General features: G+C 42.5%; 2 protein-coding genes across 8 annotated transcripts; one reads left to right on the forward strand and one right to left on the reverse strand.

Annotated features, from left to right (window-relative positions):
* Positions 1-21,488, reverse strand: LOC115799934 (WD repeat-containing protein 37-like). Of its 4 annotated transcripts, none has more exons than XM_030757221.1 (14): positions 21,424-21,488; positions 19,923-20,187; positions 17,899-17,995; positions 17,642-17,737; positions 15,196-15,260; positions 12,000-12,138; positions 11,481-11,552; positions 11,183-11,227; positions 10,924-11,000; positions 10,566-10,800; positions 9,335-9,476; positions 3,396-3,530; positions 2,286-2,400; positions 1-2,178 (listed from the first exon to the last, which is right to left on the reverse strand). In XM_030757221.1, the coding sequence occupies exons 2-14, from the start codon at positions 20,073-20,075 to the stop codon at positions 2,047-2,049; spliced, it is 1,503 nt and encodes a 500-aa protein (XP_030613081.1). In that variant the 5' UTR covers positions 20,076-20,187; positions 21,424-21,488; the 3' UTR covers positions 1-2,046. The 4 variants fall into 4 exon arrangements, with proteins under 4 accessions (XP_030613081.1, XP_030613082.1, XP_030613080.1 ...); XM_030757222.1 differs by having other exon boundaries at positions 3,396-3,423; positions 9,372-9,476; positions 20,845-21,478; XM_030757220.1 differs by having other exon boundaries at positions 20,845-21,477.
* On the forward strand, positions 21,237-26,949 carry idi1 (isopentenyl-diphosphate delta isomerase 1). Of its 4 annotated transcripts, none has more exons than XM_030757225.1 (7): positions 21,237-21,361; positions 23,355-23,509; positions 24,158-24,372; positions 24,465-24,557; positions 24,675-24,805; positions 24,922-25,026; positions 26,191-26,949. In XM_030757225.1, exons 2-7 carry the CDS (start codon positions 23,358-23,360, stop codon positions 26,401-26,403), a joined length of 909 nt encoding a protein of 302 aa, XP_030613085.1. In that variant the 5' UTR covers positions 21,237-21,361; positions 23,355-23,357; the 3' UTR covers positions 26,404-26,949. The 4 variants fall into 4 exon arrangements, with proteins under 4 accessions (XP_030613085.1, XP_030613086.1, XP_030613084.1 ...); XM_030757226.1 differs by having other exon boundaries at positions 21,295-21,318; XM_030757224.1 differs by lacking the exon at positions 21,237-21,361 and adding an exon at positions 21,621-21,650.
* The last annotated feature ends 719 nt before the right edge of the window (positions 26,950-27,668 follow it).

Consider the following 27,668-nt stretch of genomic DNA (forward strand, 5'->3'; position numbering starts at 1 on the left):
TGGAAAAGGAAATCACACATTTTATTGGAAAGTGTCAAGAGAGCACGTACCCGTCACAATAAAGTATGCAAAGTAGATCACATAATGAAGTTTGAGGTGAATATGATTCGCCGCAGTGAAGCAAAGCCTATCCACTCTTTTTCTTTTTTTTTTTTACCCCTACAGTCTGGCACGCAATAATTTAATGTATCAATCCAAAATCATATTTCCTCCAGGTTGAAATTCATAAGCGGGGCACGAATCGGACTTGGCTGTTCTACCTGCAGATTAAAATGACATTGATACCGGTGGGCGCCAGATTGAGTTCCCTGAATGAAACAGGAATAAAAATCATATCTTTGCTATGCCGGGGAACACAATTAGTTCTTTAACAAGCATTTGAAAAAGTGCACTGATGCTCTGATGGATAAGGCCCGTGCACCGTTTTTAATGCAATGTAAGGCATTTTAATAAGATCATCACACTTTTAGGTTCATGCAACTTCAAAATGAATCCCGTTTGTACTGCGGGTAGAAACAGCAGTGAAGTCTGAGACCAGCTATTAGAGCAAGTTGGCTTCATACACTGAGCTACAGCTACAGCAGTCACACAAGTACATAAAGTCATTTGTATGGGTTTTACAGCACTGAAGTAGATTAAACGTCCGAAGGTCAAAAACTACAGCAATGTTTTCAACTGGAGCTTCCTGGAGTCCAGTTTAAGCCTGTATTCGGACGAGTTTGAACTCAAACTGAGATTCAGTGTGTATTTCAAGTTATAGTATCCGATTTAAAAATGAGGGGGGAAAAAGGGCTCGGGCTTCACTCCGAGCACCAGAAAAGTCACCTGGGTTATTGCTTCTGTTTTGGGATAAAAAAAAAAATCTCATGGAGATTAAAAGCGCTGTCAGCAACAAAGGTGCAGGAAGTTATACAAGACTAAAGGTTCAACACACACTGCGAGTGTGCGTGCTACTGAAGCACAGAAAAGACCCGACAAGTTCACTTAAGGATCACACATTACAGCAACACAGGGCGCGGAGTTGGCAACAAGCTAAAGAGGATGACTATATTCAGCTTATGGATACACAGACCAGCAGCACACTGGATTATGATGATGCAGAACACATCCCATTCACAGACTCATTATTGCTATGCTCTTGACACTTTACATCCTGACGGAAAGGCAGAAAAAAGCAACATGTTAAAAAAAAAATCCACTGTAAACATGGAACAAGGCAGACTTAAGGTTTCAGCTATATCTGGAAATATGGAGGCTGGCTGTGAAATGAAAGCATCTAAGGTAATAGGCAAGGGAGCAAATCTCAATCTGTCAAATTTCCCAACAACACCTCGGATGCTGTTTGAAGCATTTTAAGACGACTGACTGGCCCGGCAGCCCGCTCGCTGCACCGGTGATATGGCAGCGATATGTGATATGTTTCCATGATAAGAAATATTCCAAATATTTGACCGAAAGGATTTAAAAAAAAAAAACAAAAAACTGTCTCTGCCACACTGTAAGACACATTACCTGCAACACAGGTCACTTTAAACAGGCCACAATATATTATTTACACATTGTATTCTACAAACTGTCATCATAATTATTCTCTTGGGACTTTACAAGTAACATTTGCAAACTGAGTTTATCTACATGCAAGAGCAACAATTCAGCAGTAACTAAACAACAGTGGTGTGAGGAGCAGCCCGCGGCAGCCGGGTCAAATATATAGAGAAGGCCGGGGGTGGGACAGATCGGCCGAGCCACGTCACGATTCACAATCCATGCTAAATAAGTGAAGGGTCGAACGCACAAGATCAGTTTTGTGGCCTCGTACATGCACGCACACACACGCTGAGATGGAGATGTTCTAAAAAGCCACTGAAGGGTTTCACGTCAGAATGAATGAGGAGTATGTGCTCCGCAAATTATTGTTTTACCTTATAGCTCATTGTGAATTACATGACAACTAAAACGTTTCACAGGGTAAACGTGCACGTGTGAGGCCACAGGTTACAGTGTTGAAGCGCGCTGCAGCGCTGTGCGCACGCGGTGGGACTCAGATCACTTCTCCAGCAGCAGCGCGGGGATGTTAATGTTCCAGCCGATGGCCTGCCGGTCGAAGCCGCATGTGAACAGGTTGCACGACTGGTTTTCTTCATTCCACGCTGTACAGCACACCATCCGCCTGTGACCCTGCGCACGCACGCACACACAAACACACAAACACACACACATTTCAGTTTATGGTACAGATGCCAAGCTAACACCCACCTTCCCATCCAGGGTCATTCTGCTCTTACCATTCTGTTGCTGCGTGGAAGCCTGGCCAGCCTCACGCCGCTCATGTCGAACAGCCGCACTTGTCGATTGTCGTGTGGCAGAGCAATGATCTTCTGGTTAGCAGAGACGCTTATCCTGAAAGATCAGACATAGTCGCACTTTAAACTGGAGCCACAGTTTATCTGCTGACCTGAGTTCTCCTGTTTGAGTCCAGTCATTTTTGTGACAGAATAAAATTTAGACCGAGTGACAGCTGAAGCACATTTTCACTTTTTGGTTTACCTTAACAGCCCAACACTGACATCAACCACTACCAGAATCTAAATTCCCTGCAGGGATTCAGGATAATTGCTAATAAATGTACACAGGCATTTTAAGCACAGCAAATGGAAAGAATAAAAATGTTTTTTTTACACAGCTGTTTTACTATAACTTTTTTGTAACTATTGTGTATTCTGGAGTAAAAGGTTTAAAGCACAGGCACCGAGAAGTTATGGGCCATTAAAATCATTTCATTTAACAGTTGTTCTGGAGGATACACTCATTCCACCTGTTCTTCACCAGCAGATGTATCGAACCCATTTGTTAAGGACTTTCTATTTTTGTTTGCACGCTCTATTCCAGCTCCATATTTTTATTCTCCCACTCTACTAGAGCATCTCTGTAATATTCACAGTTCAAAATTATTTATCTTGCTCTGGACTTTGGTGCATTTTTATACCCACATTTGAGCTGCGCACAACTTAATTAAAAAACTAAAATCAAGCACAACATTCAATCACTAAAGCGAATTTTTCTGTTCGGGAATGCGAGTAAAGAACTGTAATTTGGCAACTTAATAAAAAAATAATAATGTGCAAATTTGAAAATTCATGGATAATAACAATAATTATATTTTAGCATTAAAAAAAATAATTTTGATTAAAGAGCTTTTGCATTCTGGTGGATTAACCATTACAGAAACATAAAAAAATTATTTTGGTAATTACCAAATCAAATCAATGCGCCACCTAAGTATTCAGATTTATTTGTAGCAGCCAGTGACAGTGATCAATCATGCAACGATTTCAAACCACAGTCTGTAGCGTGCTCAGCTGAGTCCGAGCAGCCCCGCCCCTCTTTCCACCCACCTGTTCACAGCTGAGTCGGTGCGGATGGTTGCTATAGGCGACCTCATGTTCTTCAGGTCCCACACCTTGACGGTGCGGTCGTCGCTCCCTGAAACCACATTGTCGCCCGCCGTGAACACTGCGGATGTCACCGTGCTGCAAGACAAACACACACACAACAGCGAACGCTTGTTACACATGAAAATATGACACCGGAGCAGCTGAAGAAAACACTCCCCTCCTCTTCGTGTTTCACAGTTTTCCACAACTCAGAGTGCAGCAAACACAGCTGGTTTTCTGTCTTGCAGCTCCAATTCCACAGCTACAAATCTCTACCAATAACTGAATAAAGTTTTCTGAGTGACAAGTTATTAGTCACCCCCGCCCCCCTCCCACAAGACAGTGCTATTATTGTTAACACATAAAAGATGACACGATGCGCACATGCATCACAGTGATGTGCAAAGACACTTGGAGCCACGGAGGGTGCGTCAGGTACAACATGGTAAAGTTGACACTGTGTGCTTCTCGATTTGTAATGCGAGTCTCCGTTTTAAAACGTTCCGACGTGTCACTTTCCCACTTGAAGTTGGCAGGATCTCACTCGTGCTGTCACGTAGATGCGGCTGTCGGGACAAAGTGAAGAGCTAAATAATGACTTGAAAGCATTAACACCACGGAACGTGTCTGAGCCGTCAGGATGCCGTGAAAGATGATTTCCACTTCCTTGGATTGGCATTTAGTCACGTTCTCTTTGTGAGAGGCTCAGGTTACGATCACATACGATGAACCGAATGCTCCAGCGCCATCGTGATGGAGTACAAATGGGATAGAGTTGGGGAATATTAATGTGGTAGCTTTTGGCATCTAAACCCAGGTTTCTTTGTTACTGTCTCAGTCACACTCCAGTGTGTCCAAACTTTTGCCTGGTACTGCATATCGGCCAATAGTTGTTTCCTTTCAGACACATGACAACACAACCAGATTTCCCTAACATTCATTATTATGTGTAGTTATTTATTTACTTGTTTACACTCAACCCTGCTCGCATCAGCTGGTTGTTGTGTTTCTTGTGTTGCAAACAGGTGTGTCGCCAACAGGGAAGTTGCAGAGTGCCCTCTGTTGGACAAAGTATGCAACATCAACACTTGTAACATGGTTGAAGGGTGTCTCGCCCATCTTTCTTTACTTTTTTCATTTTCATTTATCTGCCATTATAAATGGGCACACTGAAGGCAGCAGTGTACTTTATATGCATACAGCTCCCTCCTCCTCTTCCTCCTCTGCCCTTTGTTCAGCCAGGCGTGATGCCTCTTGCCACATGTTAGCACTAAGGTCAGGCTTAGCCATACATTTAATAGACCTTTAATATTTTCAATCTATTACTATACGACTATATGTCAGTCGTGCTCTCTTTTGCTCATTCATGGAGGGAAAAACTGAATGGGGTTTCTCATTCTTGATTAAGGTTAGTGTTGTGTGGTGTCCCTTTACACACACACGCACACACAGAGCACTATCTTGGGTTCTACATCCCATCGTTTTAGCTAATACTGGCTTCCCGCTTAATTCATATTGACATGGCATTAAGGACTAATTAGTGGACTAAACTTTGTCCTATTAGGGAGGCCGCGGCTCAAAGAAACTGCTCTATCGTTACAGGAACCTTCTGACATTGCGGGGTACAGCCCACCTGGGAATACACGAGGTGCAGGGAGAGATAGCGAGGAGTGAAGATAGGAGGTGGGTTAGGCGGGAGGTGTGAGGGGAGTGTAATCAGACAAGATAATTGATTAAAAGGTTGATTAAGGTTAAAGGGCTTTTAAAATGGGTGTGAGGAAGGAGGGGAGAATTCAGTGGTACTTAATGCTTTGCAGTGTCTCTGACAGCCAAGGTCAAGACTCTTTGTGAGACTTTGGAAGCTGGTAGAAAGAGTGAGATGGGGTCCGTTCATGCTCGCCACGTTGGTCTTGTTGCACGCAAACAGTGACGTCACCACAGTTCTGTATCATTTATAGGGCGTCAGTACTCCAACAAAAACTCCACATCAGCGCTGGCAGCAGCACCCACAGGAGTTTACAAAAATTGTGACATGCACAACCAGTTGCTGAAAAGACCCCAAATCACAGCTTGCGCCAGCGGATGCGACATTAATTTTGTTGTACAATTCACAAGGGGAAGAATGGTGAGCATAAATGGCCCCAAAGACATACTGTATAGAAGGAATCAAGCAGCTGATAAAGCTAGAGTAATTTAAAAGTCTCCCTAACTATAAAGCCCAAAGATCCCTTAAACATGTAAAGGTGGGACGCTAGAGGTGAACAGAGGGTGAGATTTCAGCTTGTCTTCTGTTTGTCTGGCTGATTGCTATTTGATATTCCCGCCCATTGATCAATTAGATGAGGAGAAGATTGTCAGGGCAGTGGGAGGTCTGCGAGATCTCTTCCTCCCCTGCCCCGCTGGAGGAGGAAACATAACAGCCTCATAACAGCTCCTCCCTGATTCCCAACACTTCCAGCCCTGCTCCCTCCACCTCCCCTCTCACCACCAGCATACTCCGTTCCTCCAGCCGCTGTTCCACAGCTCTTCCACAAAGGAGTCCTCAGACCAGGTGGGACTCAGTCCCATTGTGACTGAAACTTGTTCCCTGTTACAAATGACTACTGCCTACTCCACTCCATGTGTAAGCTGAGGAACACACACACACACACACAGCTGTTTGGCTGTCTTGATGAAGACATTCATTGACATTAATGCGTTCCCGAGCCTCTTTTCCTGAAGTTTAAACATCCCAACAAAGGGCCAAACTTTTCACTGACCTAAACTCAATTCTAGCTAAAAACCAACTAACCATTCTATAAACCAAATCTTAACTCACACACACACACACAAAAAAAAAGCTGATCAAAAACTCACTCGTGCTGTTTGAAAGAGTGAATCCTGAGAAAGCAGCAACACACAGTCCGCTCGTTCTGCACATTTTTAAGAGGCACAATAACACACACTCAGTGAGTGTGTCCTGATGTCTCTCCTTTCAGATAGAACGAGAGGAACAATGTGACACATTGTGACACATTGAGGTGACATCACAACCTAGAACACACCTGTAGCTTCAGCGTCTACAAAGAACGAGATTTGGACAATTATAGCTTAAAATTTCCCCCCAGTGGTCTTCACTGTGTCTTCAAATGAAAATAATTCCCCTAATATGATAAGAAATTCTTACATCCATCTTAACAGCATTCTGAATCTCTGTACTGACTGATCTTCAATGAGTTGTTTGATTTGTCTTATCTTGAATCTGAAATTGATTTTTTTCTGTATATTATTAATACAGTGTGTAAAATGATTTGACCAGACTTTTTAAAACAGTGTGTAAGACTTTACTGTATTAAGGTATTTGCCACCAAACTTACTAAAGTTCTTTGGATGCTAATTTTTCTTACATAAATCTGTTAAGTGGTCTGAGGCTTTGATCTAAATGACTGCTTTTAAATGTATGGAAATCTCACAGAATCGTAACATGTACTCATGGTGAGTGGGTGAGAGCATAAGCCTAAAATGTTAATGAAAATATTCAGGTACAGACGACTAAGAGGTTTAAGAGCACTCTGTTATTTTGCCATGCTGCAGATCTGACAGTCGCTGAGAGCCCGGTAAGTGCTGTTGTATTCCTCCAGAGACAGGATGTCACATCTGCATGCAGACACACACACACACACACACACACACACACACACACACACAAACACACTTACAAAGTTGCATTTCTCCAAACTGCAATCAGATGTCTCCGAAAGCTGTCGACGGCAGCAGAGACAAACGTGACATGGCACTCCGTCTGTAGAGCAAGTCCGCTGTCATTTCTTGTTTGCTCTCGGCCGTTTTGTTAGCTCACGCGAAGTTGTCATTACACTGCAATTACGGTGGGGGGTGGGACAGAGTCGGCGCGCGGCACTTTTAGCTGCCAAGGTTCGCTGTCAGGGAGCGTTAGCTGTAATTGCCAGTGAAGACGGTGGAAACGAGAGGCTGTCTCCCCTCTAGCTCTCAACCTTGTCTGCCTATTAAACCATTCACACTCTACTCTCTCTGATGTTTCCACAGGAGGGACAGGAAGATTATGCCATTTATGCCACGCCACTATGTCATACTGGAGATCCTGGGAAATTAGTAGGAGAAATTGCGACCTGCTATTGCTGTAAGACACGGTTAAAACAAGGATGGCTCACAAGTAGTAAAGTGAGAAAATGATAAACTATGATTGTATTCAGGTGAGTGTAACACACACACACACACACACACACACACACACACAGAGTCAATGAGCTTCTTTTCAGCATCCTGTCCATCACACTCTCCTGCCCTAGGGTAGTGTGGAGTGCAGTGTGGGAGGCCTCCCACACAACATCAGTGAGTTAATGCGCCACAAAAACGAAGCCGTCTCAGCTTCCCTTCTGGTTTAAAATACAAATATTCATAGTTAATATTTAGTTTTCTTACTTTTCCAAACCATTAAAACAAGTATTTGTTTTCATCTATTCATTGGACCAAAGTGGAAAAAAGAAGATATCAAGAAAAACTATCATTAGCTGACAAAGTCGCTGGCAGAGTTTTTGAAATTAAAAATATTTCATCAAACGAGCCCTATTAATGCCCAGAAAGTCGTATTTATGTCCAGACTCCAGTATTGGCACTTTATCAGATTTTATAACACACTATGTCTGCAGGCACTTCACAGCAGTGTCACCATGTTCGCTAATGAAGTAAATGACAGAACTAAATGTATTCAGTAATTACCAAGCAGGAGACTAGGAAGAGAATGTATTTGCATGCAATTAACAAACTAACCAATTAATTCATCTTTGAAGTAATTTTTAAGCAAAACCTGCATTTCTTTACTAGTTTACATTGTAGCTAAATGAGTGTTGTTGGGGTTTCAGCTCACTGATGCACAAAACACGACTTTATCTAAGGCCCTCTTTTTTAGAGATGGACACTTCCTTCTGTTTATAGATATTTTCAACACCAGGATATCAACTTGAAAACAGATCTATAATGAACATGAGGCCACTTCAGTTGCCTTCTTATTTACACTGAATGTGTCAAGTGGCAGAAATACTATTACAGACTAGGTTTTATTCAGTCCTCTAATGAGACTGCAGAAGTTTGGGGAATCATTACATTTGCCTGAAGGTCTGTTTGCTTTAACTGCACAGCCACAAAGGAAGTGGCCATTTGTGAAGGAAATAAGGATGGAGGGAAGGGAAGGAAAGGAGGAGGGCTGTTGTTAACTGTGAAACACTGGTGCTTAATCTCATTACAGCAATTGTCTATGGGAGAGAATTAGAGTGGGATCTACGGGAATTATACATGTTGGGGTCGTACATAATGAGCTCTGCCATAATCCCCCCCACTTGCAATCAAAGGCTGCCAGCCAGCCTGCACACACATGTAGACATGCACATAAACGCACGCGCACACACACACACACACACACACACACACACACTTCCTGTGCCTTTTAAAGAGCACTGCCATTGAAAGGCACAGACAAGCCTGACAGTCATCGTTTTGAAATGAGCGGCTGCAATTGAGTGTTAACAGCAAGCGAAGTGCCAAATTACACAGAGTGGGGGGATTAACGCAGAAACGGACAGATAAATGAACGGGAGAGGGAGGGAGAACGAGAGGTACGAAGAGGCAGCGAGAGGAGAAAGAGAAGCAAACTGTTGAAGTGAGGAGAAGTGCTCCGTAATGAATGAGAGGCAAGTGGAGGATTTGGCTTAGAGCAACAGGGTCTGTAAATTAATGTAAAAGGAAAAAGAAAATGTTGGAGGGATTTCCAGAGAGCTGAGCTGCTACAGCACCACCCTGTGGGCAAATTAAAGCCTGCACTCATGACTTGGAACACACACATATCTGTGTGTGTGTGTGTGTGTGTGTGAGACAGAAAGACTCACTCAGTGTGTCCCTGGAAGACGTTGACAGAGTGGATGGACGGGTCTCTGAAGTCCCACAGTCTGAAGGTGGTGTCTCTGGATGAAGTGACCACCAGACGCTGGGTTGGGTGGGTACAGCAGTGAGTCAACTCCTGGTCATGGCCTGGCCCCACACACGCACACAAAATAGAAAATTAAGCTAACATTTCCATTTGTACATCAAATATTTCTTCTATACTGAATACGACACTGCCTTGACAGCAGGTTATGTTTCACAAATACTGTAAACCTTCTAAGAGGAATACTTTAATATACTGATAAAATCTGACTACTGGCATTCAGGCCAAGAATTACATAAGAAGACTCTTTCTTAAACCTGTATGCATGAGGAAAAGGGACTGCCACAAGCCTTACAGCTTAGCTTAAAGTGTGAAAATAAGGAGAATATTGATAGACCGATAAGGCTGCTGTGTTCAAAATTACCCTATTTCAGTTGAATACTACTCCATATAATAACCACTCAACAGATTACTCAGTAGTGAGCAAAAAATAGATTTATGACACTAACCATCACTTTGTCATCGATGCTAACTATCACTGTGTAATCACAGGCAGTTTCAGTAGTACGTCTGTTTCTTTTTTTATATACACCGTGCACACTACTCACAATCATTTACAACTATAGTCCAGAAACTGGGCAATGATTCTGGAAACAGCACTGGAAACTGCTTACATATAGTATTACCTCTGGCCAAGAAAAAGTCTGGCAATAAACTCCACGTAAAAAACAAACAAACAAAAAAAAACGTTATTTTTACACTTCAGATTTTCTTTGGATTAAACGAGTGGTTCTCAAACTGTGCCCCACTTACACTGGAGCCAGTGTAAGTGGGGCACGGACAAGAAGGTGAAAAATATGAGGCTGAATGGGATTTTTTGGAAAATAAGAAAAGTAGAGTTGGCTGATGCATCTGCATTCTTCAACTGGGATCCTTTTGTATTATTGATGATTGACTGTGTGGAACTTTTTTTTAATCTGAAAGTTGCCAGAAAAAGTTTGAGAATCACTGAAAGAAACAAGTTGAGCAAGTTGGCTCCACACTTTCATTTTATAATGTTTGTAGTTTCATATTTGACGTTCAGACAATAACAGCCTGTTTAATCTCTATTAATTCCTCTTTACAGTGACACACAAAGTACACTAAAGAGGAAGAAAAAAACAACACTACATCTACCCTACTACTTCACATACCAGTGAGTGTGTGAACCAGTTCAGAAGTCTCAACCTCATACAGATTGGCAGCACGATCCCAGGAAGCTGTCACCACTTGTCGGCCTCCCACTAGCCAATCAGCTGCTATCACGACGCCCTGGTGGCTCTTGAGGGTTCCTGTAGCAACCCGCACCGTGGGGACCTCACAAGGGCCCTCGCCATCCACCTCACCTTCCTCTCTGTCTGATGAGTCCTGGTCGTCATCGCATGGAGCCTGTGAAAGACACACACAAAAAAAGCTCAGTCGATGCACGCAACTTCTGTCTCGTTTTGGTGTGATTCATATGAAAGTGAAGTGACCTACTGTAGAAACCCTGGAAGGTTCAAAGCTACTCACACTGACATCTGGTGGTGGCTGTGGGGCAGGAAGCTGCACCATGTAGCGCCAGATGTGAGCCGTCTGGTCCCCAGAGGCTGCAGAAAGTACAAATCAACAAAGAGCACAGCTCGTTCACATCTACACAAAAGTGACTGCTGGAGACGGCAGATGCAGCGGAAAACGGCTGAAACAGCGACGAGGAGAACAAACCGGCTGAAACAGATGTTATATTTAACGTAGTCGATTTGACGGCTCAAACGTGCATTCAGTTGCATACCTGTGAGTGCCATCTGCTCTGTGGGGTGGAACTTGATGGAGTTCACTGTGGAAAAGGAAACAATGACAAGATGTCATCTAACAAGCCATGTGAGCAAATGTTGACAGACAGTGTTGCATCTAAGAATAAGCTCAAAATGCTTCCAGCCAGTGTTTATTAAAAAAGAGATTTATGTCATTACAACCACTCAAAATTTATGATATCAAAATATATATAATGAGAAAAACTATAAATGCTTTAAAAGTACATTTTGCAAGTAATTTGAAAAGTCTGTAGTCAAAGTTTTAAGTCTGATTACCTGATCCTGCATGGCCGGCATACCTCAGCAGACATTTGCCAGTCTCTATACTCCACAGCAGGGCTGAGTGGTCTGTTAGGAGACAGCAGGCATGAACAACGTGTCGCTGTTTACGTTTTTATAGTAACCAGCTAATTATTTAATGTATTGTACTGCAGTCTGAGTGAATGTGGGAAGAATTTTCTGGATTTAAGCTTCCTTAAAAAAAAAAAAAAAAGCTGAGGCCAAAACTCTGTTTTTAAAGGATTAGTTTGGATAAATATTGATACTAAAACACTACTTGTGTCCAACAGATGCAATCAATCATCTTAAGTATGTTCTCATTTTCTGCTAATTGCACCAAGGTATCACAATTAATTTGACAAAGACATAATGATGCAAATATTGCTTGCAGCACCTTTAGTCCTTGCTATTTATTCTTATTTAAAACCACTGTGCCACATGTTGCCTGTGTGTACAACAAAGCCATTGTGATTGATTTATACAGTCTGTGAAAGGACTTTTTTTTTTTTTTTTTACCTGCAGAGGCAGTGCCCAGCACCACAGGCTGAGTTCGGGTGACACTGAGGTCCCAGATCCCATCCCGATGGCCCACATACTCCTTGAGCAGCTGGCACAGCGCCCTGGAGCCGGCGGTGGCTTTGAAACTGGACACAATCTGGACAAGACGGAGAATAGAAGTGAGCATGAGGGAGGGAAAAGTAAAAGAGAGAGTAAGGAGGAATGATCGCGGTTCCAAATCAAAGCTTAAGGGCACGTAGTGCTAGAGAATACTACAATATATACAGCTTACCTTGCAGTACTCGTGTCTTACTACACCGTCTACTATAGCAAGTGACTTTATTTAAGGGGCTCTGCTCTCTGTTTCACATAAATGCTGATATATCTCCCAACAGGTACAGTTAACTGTTACTCACTGACAAACAGAGTCAAAGCTCAGACGCCATGTTAGCTCGAGGCTCTGAATCACAAAACAAGACAACTTTGAAAGACGTCTTTGGAAATAGTTTTAATGATATCTCAAAGAGATCTAACTGCACCGCTTAAATGGCCCCAAAGCAGGTTACAAAAGTTTTCATTAAAGCGATGAGTAATAAGAATGACAATGAGTCATTTTTGCTGTTCGTGGTAATTATGTCAGCAACAGAAGATTTATTTAAACTAATGTCCAATAACCAATTAAAGTTGAATATTAATTGTGCACACTGTTTAATAATTCAGGTAATTACAAATACAATATTACAGCATTATCAGGTCCCTGTTTTATTTTTCACGGCTGACTATCTGTACCTTTCACTCTCTGCGCTGGCAGCAGGTAGCGGCTTCTTTTACTTTGAACTTTTTAAAGTTTATCTGTTTAAAACTGTTCATATTGAAAATGCCAAACACATTAAAAGGGCTCCAGGTTGTAGTCATTCTGATGTTTGTATATACACATTACTGGGAAGTTACTTGAATATTTCTAGGATGTTCCTCTATTTAGTTGTGCCATTACACACTATATTTCCACAGTTAAATGCCAGCGTTTCAGAATCATTTAAACTGGTTTTGTGATACAGACCCCAAGTGTGTGTGTGTGTGTATACACTACAAATTTGTGCTTTCAGATTGCACCAAACTGCATGTTGATGGAGTAACAAATCATCATGTCGAGGAGACAGTTTGTGACTGTGCTTGAAAGCAACTAGTGCACCTCTAAAAATAACTAGAGGTCTGATTGCACATGGACCTGTCACTGCAGGCTTCCAGTTTCACTTGTCACAGAGCTGTCACAGCCAGTACTGTACGTGCTGCTGCAGACAGCTGACCACAGCAATAAGTTAACATCACTGGTAGACAGTGGATGCAGCAGCAAAGCATGTGGTTCACACGTGCTAGACTGCGTTAAATACAAACTCTCATTCTGTCCTGTGTGCTTATATTCACATCGCACTCCGAGGCAATCTTATTACATATCTCCTGTTATTAGAACAAAATGAGCAGGCAAGATGAGTGACAAGAAAAATAGCCCATTCCAGTCAAGGTCAACCCAGTACAAGACCGCGGCTACAGTTAGTGAGGATCATTAGTTTCAAGCCCCCTCCGTCTTTCCAAAATTAGTTTTTGGTCATGTTTCTTACCCAGCTCATAGGTTAGTGGTATTTTACATAGCTGCTACTTCTGTCATGGGGTTAATCCAAGAAGTCCTGCCTTGATCCCCTCTGTGCTCTTTTCTAACTTTCAAAACAGAGGAGGAGTAAACCTCTGCGGCTGCATTCAAGGTGCTACAACAGCATTTTACACAGAAGACAAAAGAAGGGAGAAAAGAAGGCCAACGACGTGTTTAAAAGCCAGATTTCACCTGCTGTGGTCACTTTTCTGATTAAAAGTGTTCCACTTTTATTGCACGCTAGTTTCCTTTCTTCTGTTGTGTGTGTGTGTGTGTGTGTGTGTGTGTGTGTGTGTGTGTGTGTGTGTGTGTGTGTGTGTGTGTGTGTGTGTGTGTGTGTGTGGAGAGGAGCAGAGCAAAGCAGAGACAGGTTAAGTGACGATAACACTGTAGCTTGATGATGACAGCTCATTACAACAGACATGAGTCAGCTCCAAAGATCTTAAAGATCTAAAATACTTAACCAACAGGAAACTGTCGACAGACGTAAAGATGCCAGAAGCTATACTATTAGCGGCAGGGAAGCTACAGTAGCTTGAGCACATCAGATATCCTGCTGATGGCGAGCACAGGTGCAGGTTTTGACCCATCAGAAAGGAAACACCAGCCCATCTGTCCAACACAAGCCAATTTAGAGGAAACACTAATCGGCCATAAAGGAATACAAAGGCACTGTAGGGCATTAGCTGCTCTTTTTTGTTAAAAGTTACACAATAGAATCTATAGTACTGTCTTCTGGCACACAAAATCAAAATGAAGCTGAAATTAAGACGTTTTAAATCGCTTGTTTGATCTGTGCAAAAACTTAATTGTAGAAACAACAGAAGTTTATATGGATGTGATCGTGTGCCAAAGCAGAAACTGGAAGTTATTAGTTCTTATTCCTTCTCCTTGTTACAGGCTAAGCTAACGAGCTACTAACATCAGCTCCCTAAAAAAAAAAGCACAGAAATGAGTCTAATTTGATCTTCCCATCTAGCAAAAAAGCAAGTGTAGCCAACTGATACACTGTTTGATGGAAACTGACTCAAGGGATCACCAAAGCAATGAAAGCTGGTGTAAAAAAAAACAAATACATAAATAAAAAGTAATACACTTTTTAGATTTAACAAATGCAGCCATTTACCCAAATGACCTCTATATGGGTGCAGAGCAGAGAAGGAGTCAAGGTCAGACTGCAGTTAGAGAGACACTCAGACCACCACTGCCTCCCCCCCCATGATGCTTAGTGGCAAACAGAGCATTCAGGAAGTTACCCATGAATCTCCGCCCCACAACTCCCATGTGGCCACACTGAAGTTGCGAGGTCCACCTATTTTGCCCTGGAAAGTGTACAAGCACTGTGTCAGCACGGGATCACAAAGGATGTTCATTTACATTTGTTTATCCAATTTTTACACATTATGACCTCAGAGGAAGACTGGTCCTTCCTCTCCCTCAGAAACACAGGGGCTTTCTACAGTCGGTTACCTCAGACAGGCCTGAATCGTAACAGCTCAAATATTTACACACATGACACATCTTACGAGCTCTATTGAACGGGCTAACATAGCTGGTGCCAGGTACCTTGCTGGTAGAGGCTTTGTAGGTCGTCTTCAGCTTCTGTGACAGTTGACTGGTGCTGTGGCTGGCTGCGTGACAGGGACACAAAGAACAATGAATGAAATTCATTACTGAGTGACAGAACTCTTGCTTGCTTTGTTTCACTGCTGCAGTAATGGCCTCATAAAGTGTCAGGACTTTAAATAGCGCACACCTCAACAATGCGAAGCCTTGTTGAGTGGACCTAGTTATGACTTGTTAATACCATCTGTACAGCTGCTGATGACTTTTGAACACAGACGCAGTGTGAGTGCCCCTGTGTCCAGCAAGAATGGAGCTGTGAGAATATTGTCCAAAGCCCAGCTTTACAAAGCACGATCACCAGTTAAACTGAGCTTATTTTAGATAGTCAGGCTAGTTTTAAGGATATTATGTGTCATAATAAAGCGTTTACATAAGTCAGTTTGTGGAACGTTAGTAAAAGCCAAGAAAACATTAGTTCCTAGAAAACGCTCATCCATCCTGTATGTCATCATACAAAGAAAAACCTGCTCACACAGGTGTGTACCCATGCAATGTAACAGCCTGGTCAGCATATACACATGGCATAAACAATAATAAACACAGCAGCTACAAAAGCCTGCTGTTAAAAAGAACTAAAAATTAAATGCTTCAATTCCTTTTGGACCGCTCGGGTATTGTCTGTGCCTTTCTGCGCCTTCTGGAGCGAGAGAGCTGATAAAACATCTCAAATTAAACTTCATTGTACTAATATGCCTTCATTAACCTTCACTGTAATTCCAGTTCCTTAGAGCGTTTGTTAGATATAAATAGAAAAGGAACGCGACATTGAGTCCTTCACACTATTTTATCTTGGATTTTTCAGCTCTTTTACACTATTGTAAACATTTATTTCTCTTCTTCTCCTATGTTTGAATGATTTTTGGACACATTTGCCCTCAATTTATGTTTCTTTTTTTTAAAAAGATATTTTTTGACCTTTTTTGGATAGAATGGAAAAGTTGGAAAAGAGAGACAGGGGGAGACACACAGGAAAGGGCCGAACCCAGGCCGCCTGCACCACGTGAGGCAAACATGGCCACCTGCTCACCTACTGAGCCGCCCTTAAATTTATGCTTCTGAATTCCTGGTAGATTGGGTCCAATATGTTTTTTTGCAACACCGTTTGATGAGTTTCATGACTTATAAGTGACGCAGCACACGAAGAGCTGGCCGGAGAGACAAAACGAGAATCTCACCTGCCAACGAAAACAGCCAAGCAAAGAGGCAATCCAGAACAACCGGACTTTCTGATATTTCCAATGTTTGTCATCCTAACTTCACTCCCTGTAGTATCTCTCAAAACTTTGCAGGAAAACTTTGTGATGCAATAGCTGCATATAAATAACACCCCATCCAGCAAACCTCTCAGCTATGAGAAGGCCACATTACTGATTGCTGCCGACTCTTCTGTGTTTTTGCCTGTGGTGATAACGCTGTGTGGATTGTGATCAATCAACAGTTTCTTGGAGTTTTTATCAGAAGTTAAATCATTTACGAACGTGCTACAAGTGAACATTTATCTATCTGCACTGTTACTAAACCGCAATAACAAACACAGTTTGAGATCCTGAAGTTAAGGATTCGTAGAAAATAAACAGAGACAGATAAAATCTCTTATTTGCATCATGTTAATCTAGAAGTTTTGAAATGTTAGGAAATTGTGTGTATATATACAGTAAGCCTGTATACTTTGTACCCTGTGTGGAATAAAGATGTATGCTGTCCATTCAAACAAAAACAAACAGCTCAAAGAGATCATTAAAAGCCCCAAATTACTACGACATTCATGCCCACACAATGAGTGTCTGGAAGCTTCTGACCACAACTGTACACTGATAGGCTGATGGTTAATGAATATGATACTCTGGGTAAGGCAACAGTGTTCTTCTTTGTATGTATGTTACCTACATAAGCGAGACTTTTTTTCAGTTTTTAAAATCATTGTATAAAATACACGTTTATACTTCAGTGTCAGTGTAAAGGTAAACACAGGGCAAATATCTTGGGATTAATAAAATGGAGCTTACAATAAAATTGCCGCCACTTTCTGTCTCACATTACTGAAAATATGGTCACATTTAGGAGCTGTTGCAGTACCTGCTGCTTATTTGGGTAAGCTGATTGTAAAATCTTAGAGTACTGCCAGCTGGCATATTTGTATGTTGTGTAAAACATTACCACTTCCAGTATGCTGTCATAGCAACTACTCATATTTCTAGGGCTGTTTTACCATAGTCTGTCATAAAGATGACAAATAACATAAATTTAAATCTTCATGCTTATCAGCTTCCAGGAAGATGCACTTTAAATGCAATCAATATTTTCCATTTCAGTTTTCAAAGACTTCTATTAAATGTACTCAGAGTGAATTACGCACTTAGACAGATTTGTGTGGGAAATTACAGACCTTTTGTTTTCAAGGCTCCCTTGGTGGGGTCTCCTCCCTCAACGGTCTGTCCATCTCCGGTCAGTCGCTCATTCAGCGATTCAATTTCCCGACGTACTGTAACATAAGCACAGTGACGAGGGGTCGGTAATTAAACACTGCCTGTGCTCTGAAAACATCGGGTTAGTCAATGAACACTGAAAAATCAATACAGTAAGGTAGGTGCCTCAGAATGCAATCCAAATGCTTTTGCTTGACTCTTCCTATTAGTTACTCACGTTCAAGGTTTTCAGTGTAGAGATTCTCAAACTCCCGCTCGATCTGCCCAAACAGATCGAGGAGATTGTTCCGCAAAGCGAGGGGCAGCTTGGAGTCCTGGACAAACAGACAGAAAACAGAACCAACCACACATTAAGGTCACATATACAGAACGCTGCACAATCAGGAACGTCGAGCAGGAATTCTTTCCACATCCTCCTCAAGTGGGAGAGAACAGGAGTACCATGGTAATACTCACAACTATCAGTTATCACAGTTGAAAGTGAAGTTTGGGTGACTCATAAAATACACTTGACTTACAGTGAAACAACATAAACCCGTGTGTTTACCTCACTGAATCAAACAGCAGCTGAACTGGTATGAATACTTGGCCACAGTTTGAGCTACACAGCTACAAGATACAAACAAATAACCACACAACAGACACTGTCTAACCAGCCTCAACTAACTTACCTCCATGGTGCCGTCCTAGAGGTACCCAGTTACCAGCTGACCACCAGTCTCCACCAGACTAGCAAGTGAAGACACATAAAAGCTGCCGTGAAAAACACTGGATTCAGAAGGCTGCATCTGACAGCTCGCCTCGAGAGCTGCCGCTTAGTCCTCCAGCCATCCAAAAGACGACAACACCGAATACTTCACTGTCACTCTTTCAGCTGGGGCGCGTGTTAAAAACCAACTGCCTGTCACAATGACGTTAGCCGCCTGACCATTCTGTCATCACCACATGCCCAAACACTTTGCAAAAAAATAAATAAAGGTCATTTAGCAAATAACAGGCAGGCCTTATGAATTTAAAGCTGCTTAGTTGCGGTGCTTAAACCTGCAGCATACTCGGGCCAAAGCCGGCAGCATTAAAAGTGAGGAAGAATATGTGTTCTGTGTAAAATATGGGTCCATAAAGCTGTCTGTGTATGTGCAGCTAGTGCTCCAGGGGATAGAGGAGGTGCATAAACAGAGCCTGCCGGTCTTGGCAATAAATAAAAAAAGGACTGTTGAAAAGACTAATCAGACCTGAACAAGCAGCCCATATTAAAACTTGATGAGACAACAGGCAAGTGCAAGCTGAGCTCTAGTTTTAGTGGCTGATAAAGCACAGAAAGTAAAAGCCATGGTCATTCTGGCAAATGCTGACAAATTCAAGCATACATTTTTTAAAAGAGACTAATAAATGGGACATCCCATTTTAAAATCCAACATGTTTTTTTAAATTTAATCCTAAATGTCTAACATCTATGATGTCCCATGACAGGAGAAACCTGTTGATACAATCTGAAACACTCACAAATACTTTGTTCATCTTATCTGGGAAATGACTCCTAATAAGGTCACTGTGCAGCCAACTCCCAAAAGTTAACAACCAGGACGTTCTTAATCAAACAGAAACTGTTTTTATTATCTTAGCAGGGAAGAAACAACTAGTCTGCACCAGGAAATGGCTGCTCACAAACAGGCTCCCAGTCTTCCCATTCTGGAAGAAATAAGTCTAATTTAAAGAACCGTGTTCAGAGAAAGTTAATCACCAACCTGATGGCAAGAATCACAGCCAAATACTTTGTTTAAAAACAAAGAAATGAGTAACCAAACTCTAAACTCACAGCAGAGAGCTCATAAAAGTTTAGAGATCCTAGACATTAACTCTTTTACTCAGAAATATCTCCCTCCAAGGAACCTGCAGCTACACAAAGAGGGAGAAACTCCATCTCATAAACACATTAGTTGTAGATGTTGCAATGCCAGGTAGAAAATTAAAGAAATGCTGCTTAACCGGCTCGTACTGTACTCTCACGACTGAAAGAAACAGCCACGCACCAAAAGAGAATAACAATGAAAATGCTAATTACCTGAGAATTGTCTACCTGGTGCTTTTAAAGTGAAACTCTGTGGGTCCTCCCCGTAGCATATTTTATTACATTGTCTTCAAAGCTGCAATTTTACTCAGACTGTTTGGCTGCTGCTGTCAGTTTGCTTGTGTGAGATGAGAAAAACTATGGATCTGTATCTGTGTGTATTTCCCCCTCACCTGTCCATCCAGCATGTCTCCTCTCTGGATGCCTCCCGGCCTCTCCTCTGTGCTGTTGGTGCGCCTGATAGACAAACTGTGAGCCTTGCGCTTCTGCTTGGGGTGACGGACAGCTGAAGCAGAGCCGCTGCTGCTTCCGCCCTCCACGGGCATCCCTCCTACCTTGCGGGTGGCCCTGCCCCCTGTTCACACCCTACCTGAGAAGCAGCTAAACACTGGACGTACTCTGGTTGGCTGGTTGGGGCCCTCACTTATCACCACCCACCTGGCAGTAAAGAAAGTGAAATGCAGGTTTGCACCCATTACATAAATTCTTTAAGGGTGGCTCTCAAATATATTCAGAGTTTGGGTGTTTGCCCTAAAACTTGCAAAATAAATTCAAAATAAATTCAAAAGCCCAGCAATTTAATGTCGCGTTCACGTTACTCTTTACACATGGAAATAACAGATACAAAAATTACATTTAGACCTTTTGTCGAACAAATAAGCGTCCCGTGGTGTCACCTGAATTTACTGCAGCCAGCCAGTAAAGCCTGAGACACCTTTGGTCATCATCTAAAGCCTGCATGTCTTTGCCAGCAGATATTACAACACTAAATGTCCAGTAATGTTACTGAAGTTTTGCAGCGCGGTATGGGATTCTGTATGTCCGCTGCCTGCATTATTATAGCGTAATATGACAGCAGGTCAGGGGGTAACATGTAATAAATATAACCTCATAGAAATTGTGTAGGCCAGGGGCTACTGTGTAATAAATATAAGCTAGCTTGGTTATAGTTAGAGGAGCATAAGATGGATAGTGGAAGTAAACGCGCCAGAACACGTCAGTTTATAAAACATTATCTCCATTAACTAAGTTTAAGTATTAACAGGCACTTTGACACGCTTCTGTCATGCATATACGAAATAAGACGAGACTCACCACTGTCACTGCCTCGCTAAATTCATACACACCAAGCAGGAGATGGGAAATGAAATGAGCTGGGCGCTAGCTCGGGCTAACTGCCACATATATGCTTCCTTGCGGCATCCTCAGCGCAGCGGCTGAAGGACACGGCGGGCTCCGTCATCTCTAACCTCACACAACCTTAGTTTGGGATTTTTTTTGTTTTGTTTTGTTTTTTTTTTTTGCAACCAGGCTGTCGACTTATGGCTCCGATAATGGGTGATAAAAGGTAGTTTTATTCTCTGAGTATCAGAATTTTATTACAAATTTTGACACATGACGTATATTGTTAGTGCCCGCCACTTCCGTGTAACGTACACTGTGTTTGCATTGTGTTAGCCAATGAGCAGTCACGCCGCCAGGAGGACAACAAATAAAAAACCGTGAGGTCACAAACAGGGAACGCGAGTTGCTCCGACCGATTACGCTCTATAATATCGTCGCCACACGGTAAAAGACGTGATTTATCAACCTGAAAGAGAGTACACTTTGTGTGAGTAGCTGATCGCTTTATGGTTTTCTGTGTAGCTCGTATATATGGCAGACAGCGCATACTTATGTTAAGCTGGCAGAAGCCTGGGTGGTGCGGAGGTGCTGTGCGGTGATCTGATGGCGTGTTGACAGTCAGTGTTTAGAGGAAAACATGAAGTGGATCTGCTGGAACGGAGCACTTAGGTCCTCAGGCCTTAGACCTCAAAGCAAGGGAGTCAAGCATAAGGCCTAAGGTCCAGAATCGGCCCGGCAAAGACTCCAGTCCGGCCCATTAGATGGCTTTGGAAAATGTAAGGGAGGGCATAACTGTATTTTCATATATTTTCCTACTGATAGAGACCTTCCCGATGGCCATTCATACTATACCAAAGTAATTAGATAATAGACAAACAATAAAATGACAGAAAGGTTCCTGTTTTTTCACTATGTATTGCAGAAATGTCTATTTTGTGTGTGTGTGTGTGGGGGGGGGGGGGGGGGGGGGGGGTGAGTCCACAGTAAAAGAAAAAAAATTCAATTTTCTGTGAATTAATAAAAAATGTACTGTTGAAATTGCATTTCTTTATCTTAAATTAAGATATCTCAGATTAAATGTGTAGTTGAACTTCTTTACACTCACAGAAAGGAGAGTTTCACTGGTCTGGCCCACTTGAGATCACAGTGGGCTGTATGTGGTGCATGATGTGAAAGGAGGCGCTGTTTACATGAGAATGATCTGCTGGAAACTGTAGTTTTTCCATTTTCATTTTCAAAAAGAAACGCGTGCAGACAGCAGTGTCTTAAAATGGAACCGCAAGAGACATTGAAAGCACTGTCGTTTCCATGCCAGGCCACAAGTTGGCAGTGTGTTTTGTAATGTGATTTATGTAATGTGTGTAATGTAATCCAGGTGATGGTGTAGCAAATGTACACTTTGTTGAAGAAGTGCTATTAAATTCAAAACAGTAAGCAGCACAAACAGCACTCTGAAATCCACCATAGTTATTGTTGTCAGTCTACTCGCACATGTGGAGAAAAAGCATAGGAATCACAACCACAGCGTGCATGTGTTAATACCCACCATTATGGAAAACTCGTGTTTTCCCTGATTATACGGAGACCAGAGCATCTCAAAAATGTCCCACTCTGTAACTGGTTTTCAAATTGTGCTGTTTTTCAGGGACTCAGAACACCGTATTCATGCAAACAAATGCCCAAAACGCAACAGAAGTTTACGGTTTTCACGTGAAAACATTCTCACATAAACAGGGCCTGAGTTTGATATCCCTGCCTTAAAGGTACTTCATGCAGTTAGCCTGTGCAGAATTTAACTAAAGCTTTCACCAGCAAGAACAGCATTATAACACCAGCTGTTCTGATACTATCTATTTTTTGGCACCTTTTTTTTTTTTTTTCCTCAGTAGGCTTTTATTTTGCCAGGCCACTATTAAATATATAAATGTGCTATTAATGAGTTACCTGGTTCAATAAATGTTACATGTCACTGGTTCAATGTCACTGCACCATCTTGTGATACAACTTGGTATTATACCAAAATACAGCCCCGTCCATGTTAAACTCCAGTCAATATCTCTTCAGCAGCATACACAGACTTAGCACTTGTATCTCTAATGTTTTGCTGATAGATAACTCTACTCACAGGATTAGGATAACGCATTCATGCTTTTATTTGAGTAAACTCTGGAGTGGCTCATTTCTTTACCAAGGTATCAAAGATAGTATCATCAAAATATGCCTTAATCACTGAATGTTACCAGTGCAGTTAATACCAGGGCTGTGGGGCAGATGATTCGGGTTCCCCTTTAAAGCTGGATGTTGTTAATGTCCAGTCTCTGACTAAACAAGTCACTGTAAAGTAAACTGATTATTATAGCAGGTAGATTTTTTGCAAATAGCCATTGCAAGCAAAGTGATCCCGACCCACTGTGATCCTGCCCGTTTTTTACCGACAGCCTCACCTTCCGTCCTTGTGATTGGTTTTCTGTTTCGCTCAGGCCATGGTGCGGGCTATGTGGGCGGTGCTCCGGATGCTATCCCGGGAGGGAGCCGCTGTGCTGAAATCAAACGCACCGTGTGCTGCCCGAGGAGCACAGCTGAGGTCCGGACCTGTGTGCGCCGCTGTTACGATCTTCCGCAGAGCGATATCCAGGTAAGATGGAAGCTGTATGTCTCTAAAACAGCCCGATTGTAGAGCGTTTAAAAACAAGGCAACGATAAGCCTATTAACCCCGAGCGGGAAGTAGCGCTTTTTTGACTGAGCTAGTGATAGCTGGCTGCCGCAGCCCGTTTGTTTCTCTGGATAACCGCAGCTGTGAGCAAAAGGCAGGTCAAATTCTGTCTATAAATGTCTTACACTTGATGTAGCTTTGCAGAGTGGTTACAGAAGACACTTTCACAATGATGTCTCAAAGCTTCAGTGTATTCTCGTCAGTACGGCATACGTTATATAGTGTATATATTGTGTATTTAGTAAACTTTGTTGCAGAGGTCAAAGCTTGCAAACTATGAGCAGTATCTCCATTAATTTGACAGTCATTCATAGAGAAAAATACTAATATTTCATATGTTTGGCTGTTTCACAGTGTGTGTCTTGATTTTTGATGTTTAGTGTAGTTATACTACTTCCTATAGTTCGGAGAAAGCACAAGCTCCACTTTCTAGAGCTTTCAGAAGCACCTCACAGTCATCCTTTCTACAAATACTGAAAAACTACGGGGGAAAAAAAATGCTGTGCCAAAGCATTTCAGTCAAATACAAAGTGCCATTTGAAAGTGAACACTGTTCTGATCTCATAAAGCGGCAAATCATCAACTGTTGTCCACCCGCCGCCGCACCGCAGTGAAGTGAGACACCTGCAGTCTGCAGCCAGAATGCCCGAGGTTACCACAGACCACCTGGATGAGAAGCAGGTGCAGCTTCTGTCCGAGATGTGCATCCTCATCGACGAGAACGACCGCAAGATTGGAGCGGACACCAAGAAAAACTGCCACCTCAACTCCAACATCGATAAAGGTGCCTGTCTACCACACTAGAATATACACCCATCCACACAGGTGCTTTCTGCAGCGCTTATTTCCATTCGAGCTGTTTGTTCTTGTCAACAGGTTTATTGCACAGAGCTTTCAGCGTCTTCATTTTCAACAGCGAGGACAAGCTACTCTTACAGCAGAGGTCTGACGCCAAAATCACTTTTCCAGGTCAGCCTCACGCCTTTTAAACACCCCTTCGCTCCCCTGAGACGCCGCTGTACCGAGGCTTAGCAGTATTTATAGGTTTTAACAGTCTTCCGTGTCTCTGTGTGTGCGTTTGTACAGGCTGTTTCACAAACACATGCTGCAGTCATCCTCTACACACAGACAGCGAGCTGGAGGAGAAGGATGCACTGGGGGTGAGGAGAGCCGCTCAGAGGAGACTCGGAGCAGAACTGGGGATTCCAGTGGAGCAGGTATGCTGTGTGTCCGTTTCACTTTTGGCTTCTGCCCTCGCTGAAAGAGGATTACGGAGGCTTGCGGCAAATCTTTGCTTGTTTGTGATCTCTTCCGCCTTCCTGTTGCTCCTCAGGTGACTCCAGATGAAATGACATATCTAACAAGAATCCATTACAAGGCCCAGTCAGATGGGGTTTGGGGAGAACATGAGATTGACTACATCCTCTTTGTGCAGAAGGTAGTGCTGTAATATCTGTTAGACGTGCACAGTGATTTTTTGTTTTAACCTACAGGGCTAATTAACCGGAGCCAAATCCACCTTGCATGCCTTGTAAAGTACCCTTTTGCCTCCAACAAATCCAGCCTTGATGCGACTGCTTCGTTTCACCTGTGTGCCTCTGAGGATATGAGTTCTAGGAATTTAAATGAACAGCGTCATTTAGGAGTGTACACCACGATGCAGTCATTAAGCTCTTCAGACTAATTTGTGGCCACTCTACAGGACACAGATATGAGGTGAACCTATCTCAGAAGAATGCAAAAAAAATAAATAAATAAAAAGAGCAGACAGCACTGATTATGTGCATGTTAGTCCTGTGCACAACAAACAAGAAATCAGACACAAAACCCTCTCATACAACGGTATATTGTTGTGTTAAATTTTAAGGTGTTAGGCAAATAAACTGTAACACAGCTGTAGAGGTTGTGTATTTATGCTATTATGGTGGGTGCACAAATAAAACACAGCCAGGGTTTCTAATGAGGTCACCGTGTGTGTAATTAGTCCCAGTGAGCCAAAAGCTCAGGCTTTAAACTCCTTGGTTTCAGATTTTTTTTTTCTGGCCTTGGCTCTGTATGATGTAATAGAGTGTGGATATTCCTAATATGGTCATCTCAGGCACACAGCTCTGGCTATGAGCACAGAGCCCCCACCTACCTGCTGTTCAGTTTGTTCATGAGATGCATGTCATGAAGGAGGACGTGCAGAGGGTTGGTGTGACAGAAGAAGACGCTAGAGAGAGGGTGAGATGGAGGCAGATGATCCACTGTGGTGACCTCTAAAGGAAGCAGCTGATAGAGGTCGTCATCCTGTTTACAATCTGGAATGTGTCTAATCTCATCGTCTGTGAGGACAGAGTTCAAATGGAGCAGAGGTGAAAGGAAAAGGCGCACAGTGGAATTTCAGCCTTGATAAGCAAATCAGCTGAAGATTGAGATGCATGGTTCATCTTAGTATAATGTGTTAAATGTTTCACATTAGGTGACATCATTACATATGAACAAATTAAATGAAAATGACAACAGCTGTCCTTAAAATTGTCCTGATGTAGCGTGTATCTGGATTTGTCTGAGTCCGCTCAGCATCATAGACCGTAACATCCTTCCTTATGTCTCTCCACAGGACGTGGACTTGAGTCCAGACCCCAATGAGATCAAAAGCCACTGTTACGTGAGCAAAGAGGAGCTGAAGGAAATGTTGGAGAAGGCTAAGAGCAAAGAGCTGGAGATCACGCCCTGGTTCAGTCTCATTGCAGAGACCTTCCTCTTCACGTGGTGGGACAACCTGCAGAACCTCAAACAGTTCATGGATCATCACAGCATCCACCGCATGTAACCACGACTAGGATCAGGCTCCCCCTCCAACACTTCAAGCTCGCTGATTTTTACAGAACTGACATAAAAACACAGTCAGCCGAGCTGCCGGAGAGCCGAAAACAAGCCTCCGCTCAAAGTGTGAGGGTTCCACCGGCTACTTTGGACAAGTTGTAGCACTTCTGCACTAAAAGAAAAAGTAGAGAATGTCTTAGTGAGGTAATATGTAAGGTGGTTTACGTAGGTTTGTAGCACTGAGGTGCATTCATCGCCACTGTAGATGTTTCCTATAGTCCTCATGTGTTGACTCATCCTTCAGGTAATGGTTCAAATAAGCTGGATTCACAGCCTGAACAAGAGGCAGGAAATGTAGTGTTATTAAGAACAGCTCCACAAAGACTGTAACCTATTTTTTTTCTAAAAACTTAAAGTGCCTGATAATGGGTCACTAGCCTAACCGGAGTAGTATTTCCAAATCACAACTGCTTCTACGTTGTTGACAGTGACATTACTGAACAAGTTGCATCTTTGTTCAACCTTTCACAATAAAGTGAACTTTGAACTTGCATAAATGTTTGTTTTCTAACACCTCCATTCATTATGTGGCAATAACTTAAGCGAGCTGTACATCAGCATAACTACCCCAGTAGTAGTCATTAACTGTCATCATGAAGGTAATACCTTTTTTTTTTCATATATGAAGCCACCATGAGGTCACCCAAAGGTTTTTACAAAGTCGTGTTTTTAAGTCTTGAGCTGGGCATTTTTGACACTGTCAGCTTAGCTTTTTGAAACCAGACCTCAGAAGTAAGAGTTAGAAGCTGGGATATGCTCATACAGTAGTGACTCAGTGCCCTGAAGTATACTCTGCTTTATCCTCCTTAACTCACGGGGGGGTGGTTAAGGAGGATAACATGTTCACTTCGCAAAGTGAACATGTTATTCAATACCATTTAAAACTAGCAAATGAGTCCATTAACACCTGGTAAATGTTTACTGAGGTCATGGCTTTAGGAGGCAGTTGGGCCCTTTTCCCATAGATTTCTAAGCAAGCTCCTTTTCGCCCCCTGCTGGCCATAAGAATATATCTTTAGAGTGCTTACACACCAGCTCCACTTTTCAGACTCAGCTGTCTTTTGCTGTCTGTGACTGCACGAGAAATTCTTGCACTTTGTAAGACCAGCATAGTGGCTCAATATAAACTTTATATTCAACATTTGTAGCCTCATATTTCCCAGTGACAAACACGTTTAACTTGACTGTTTACATTAGAAACAGTTTCAAGTG

This window comes from Archocentrus centrarchus, chromosome 20 (assembly GCF_007364275.1).
Source record: "Archocentrus centrarchus isolate MPI-CPG fArcCen1 chromosome 20, fArcCen1, whole genome shotgun sequence".
NCBI lineage: Eukaryota > Metazoa > Chordata > Actinopteri > Cichliformes > Cichlidae > Archocentrus > Archocentrus centrarchus.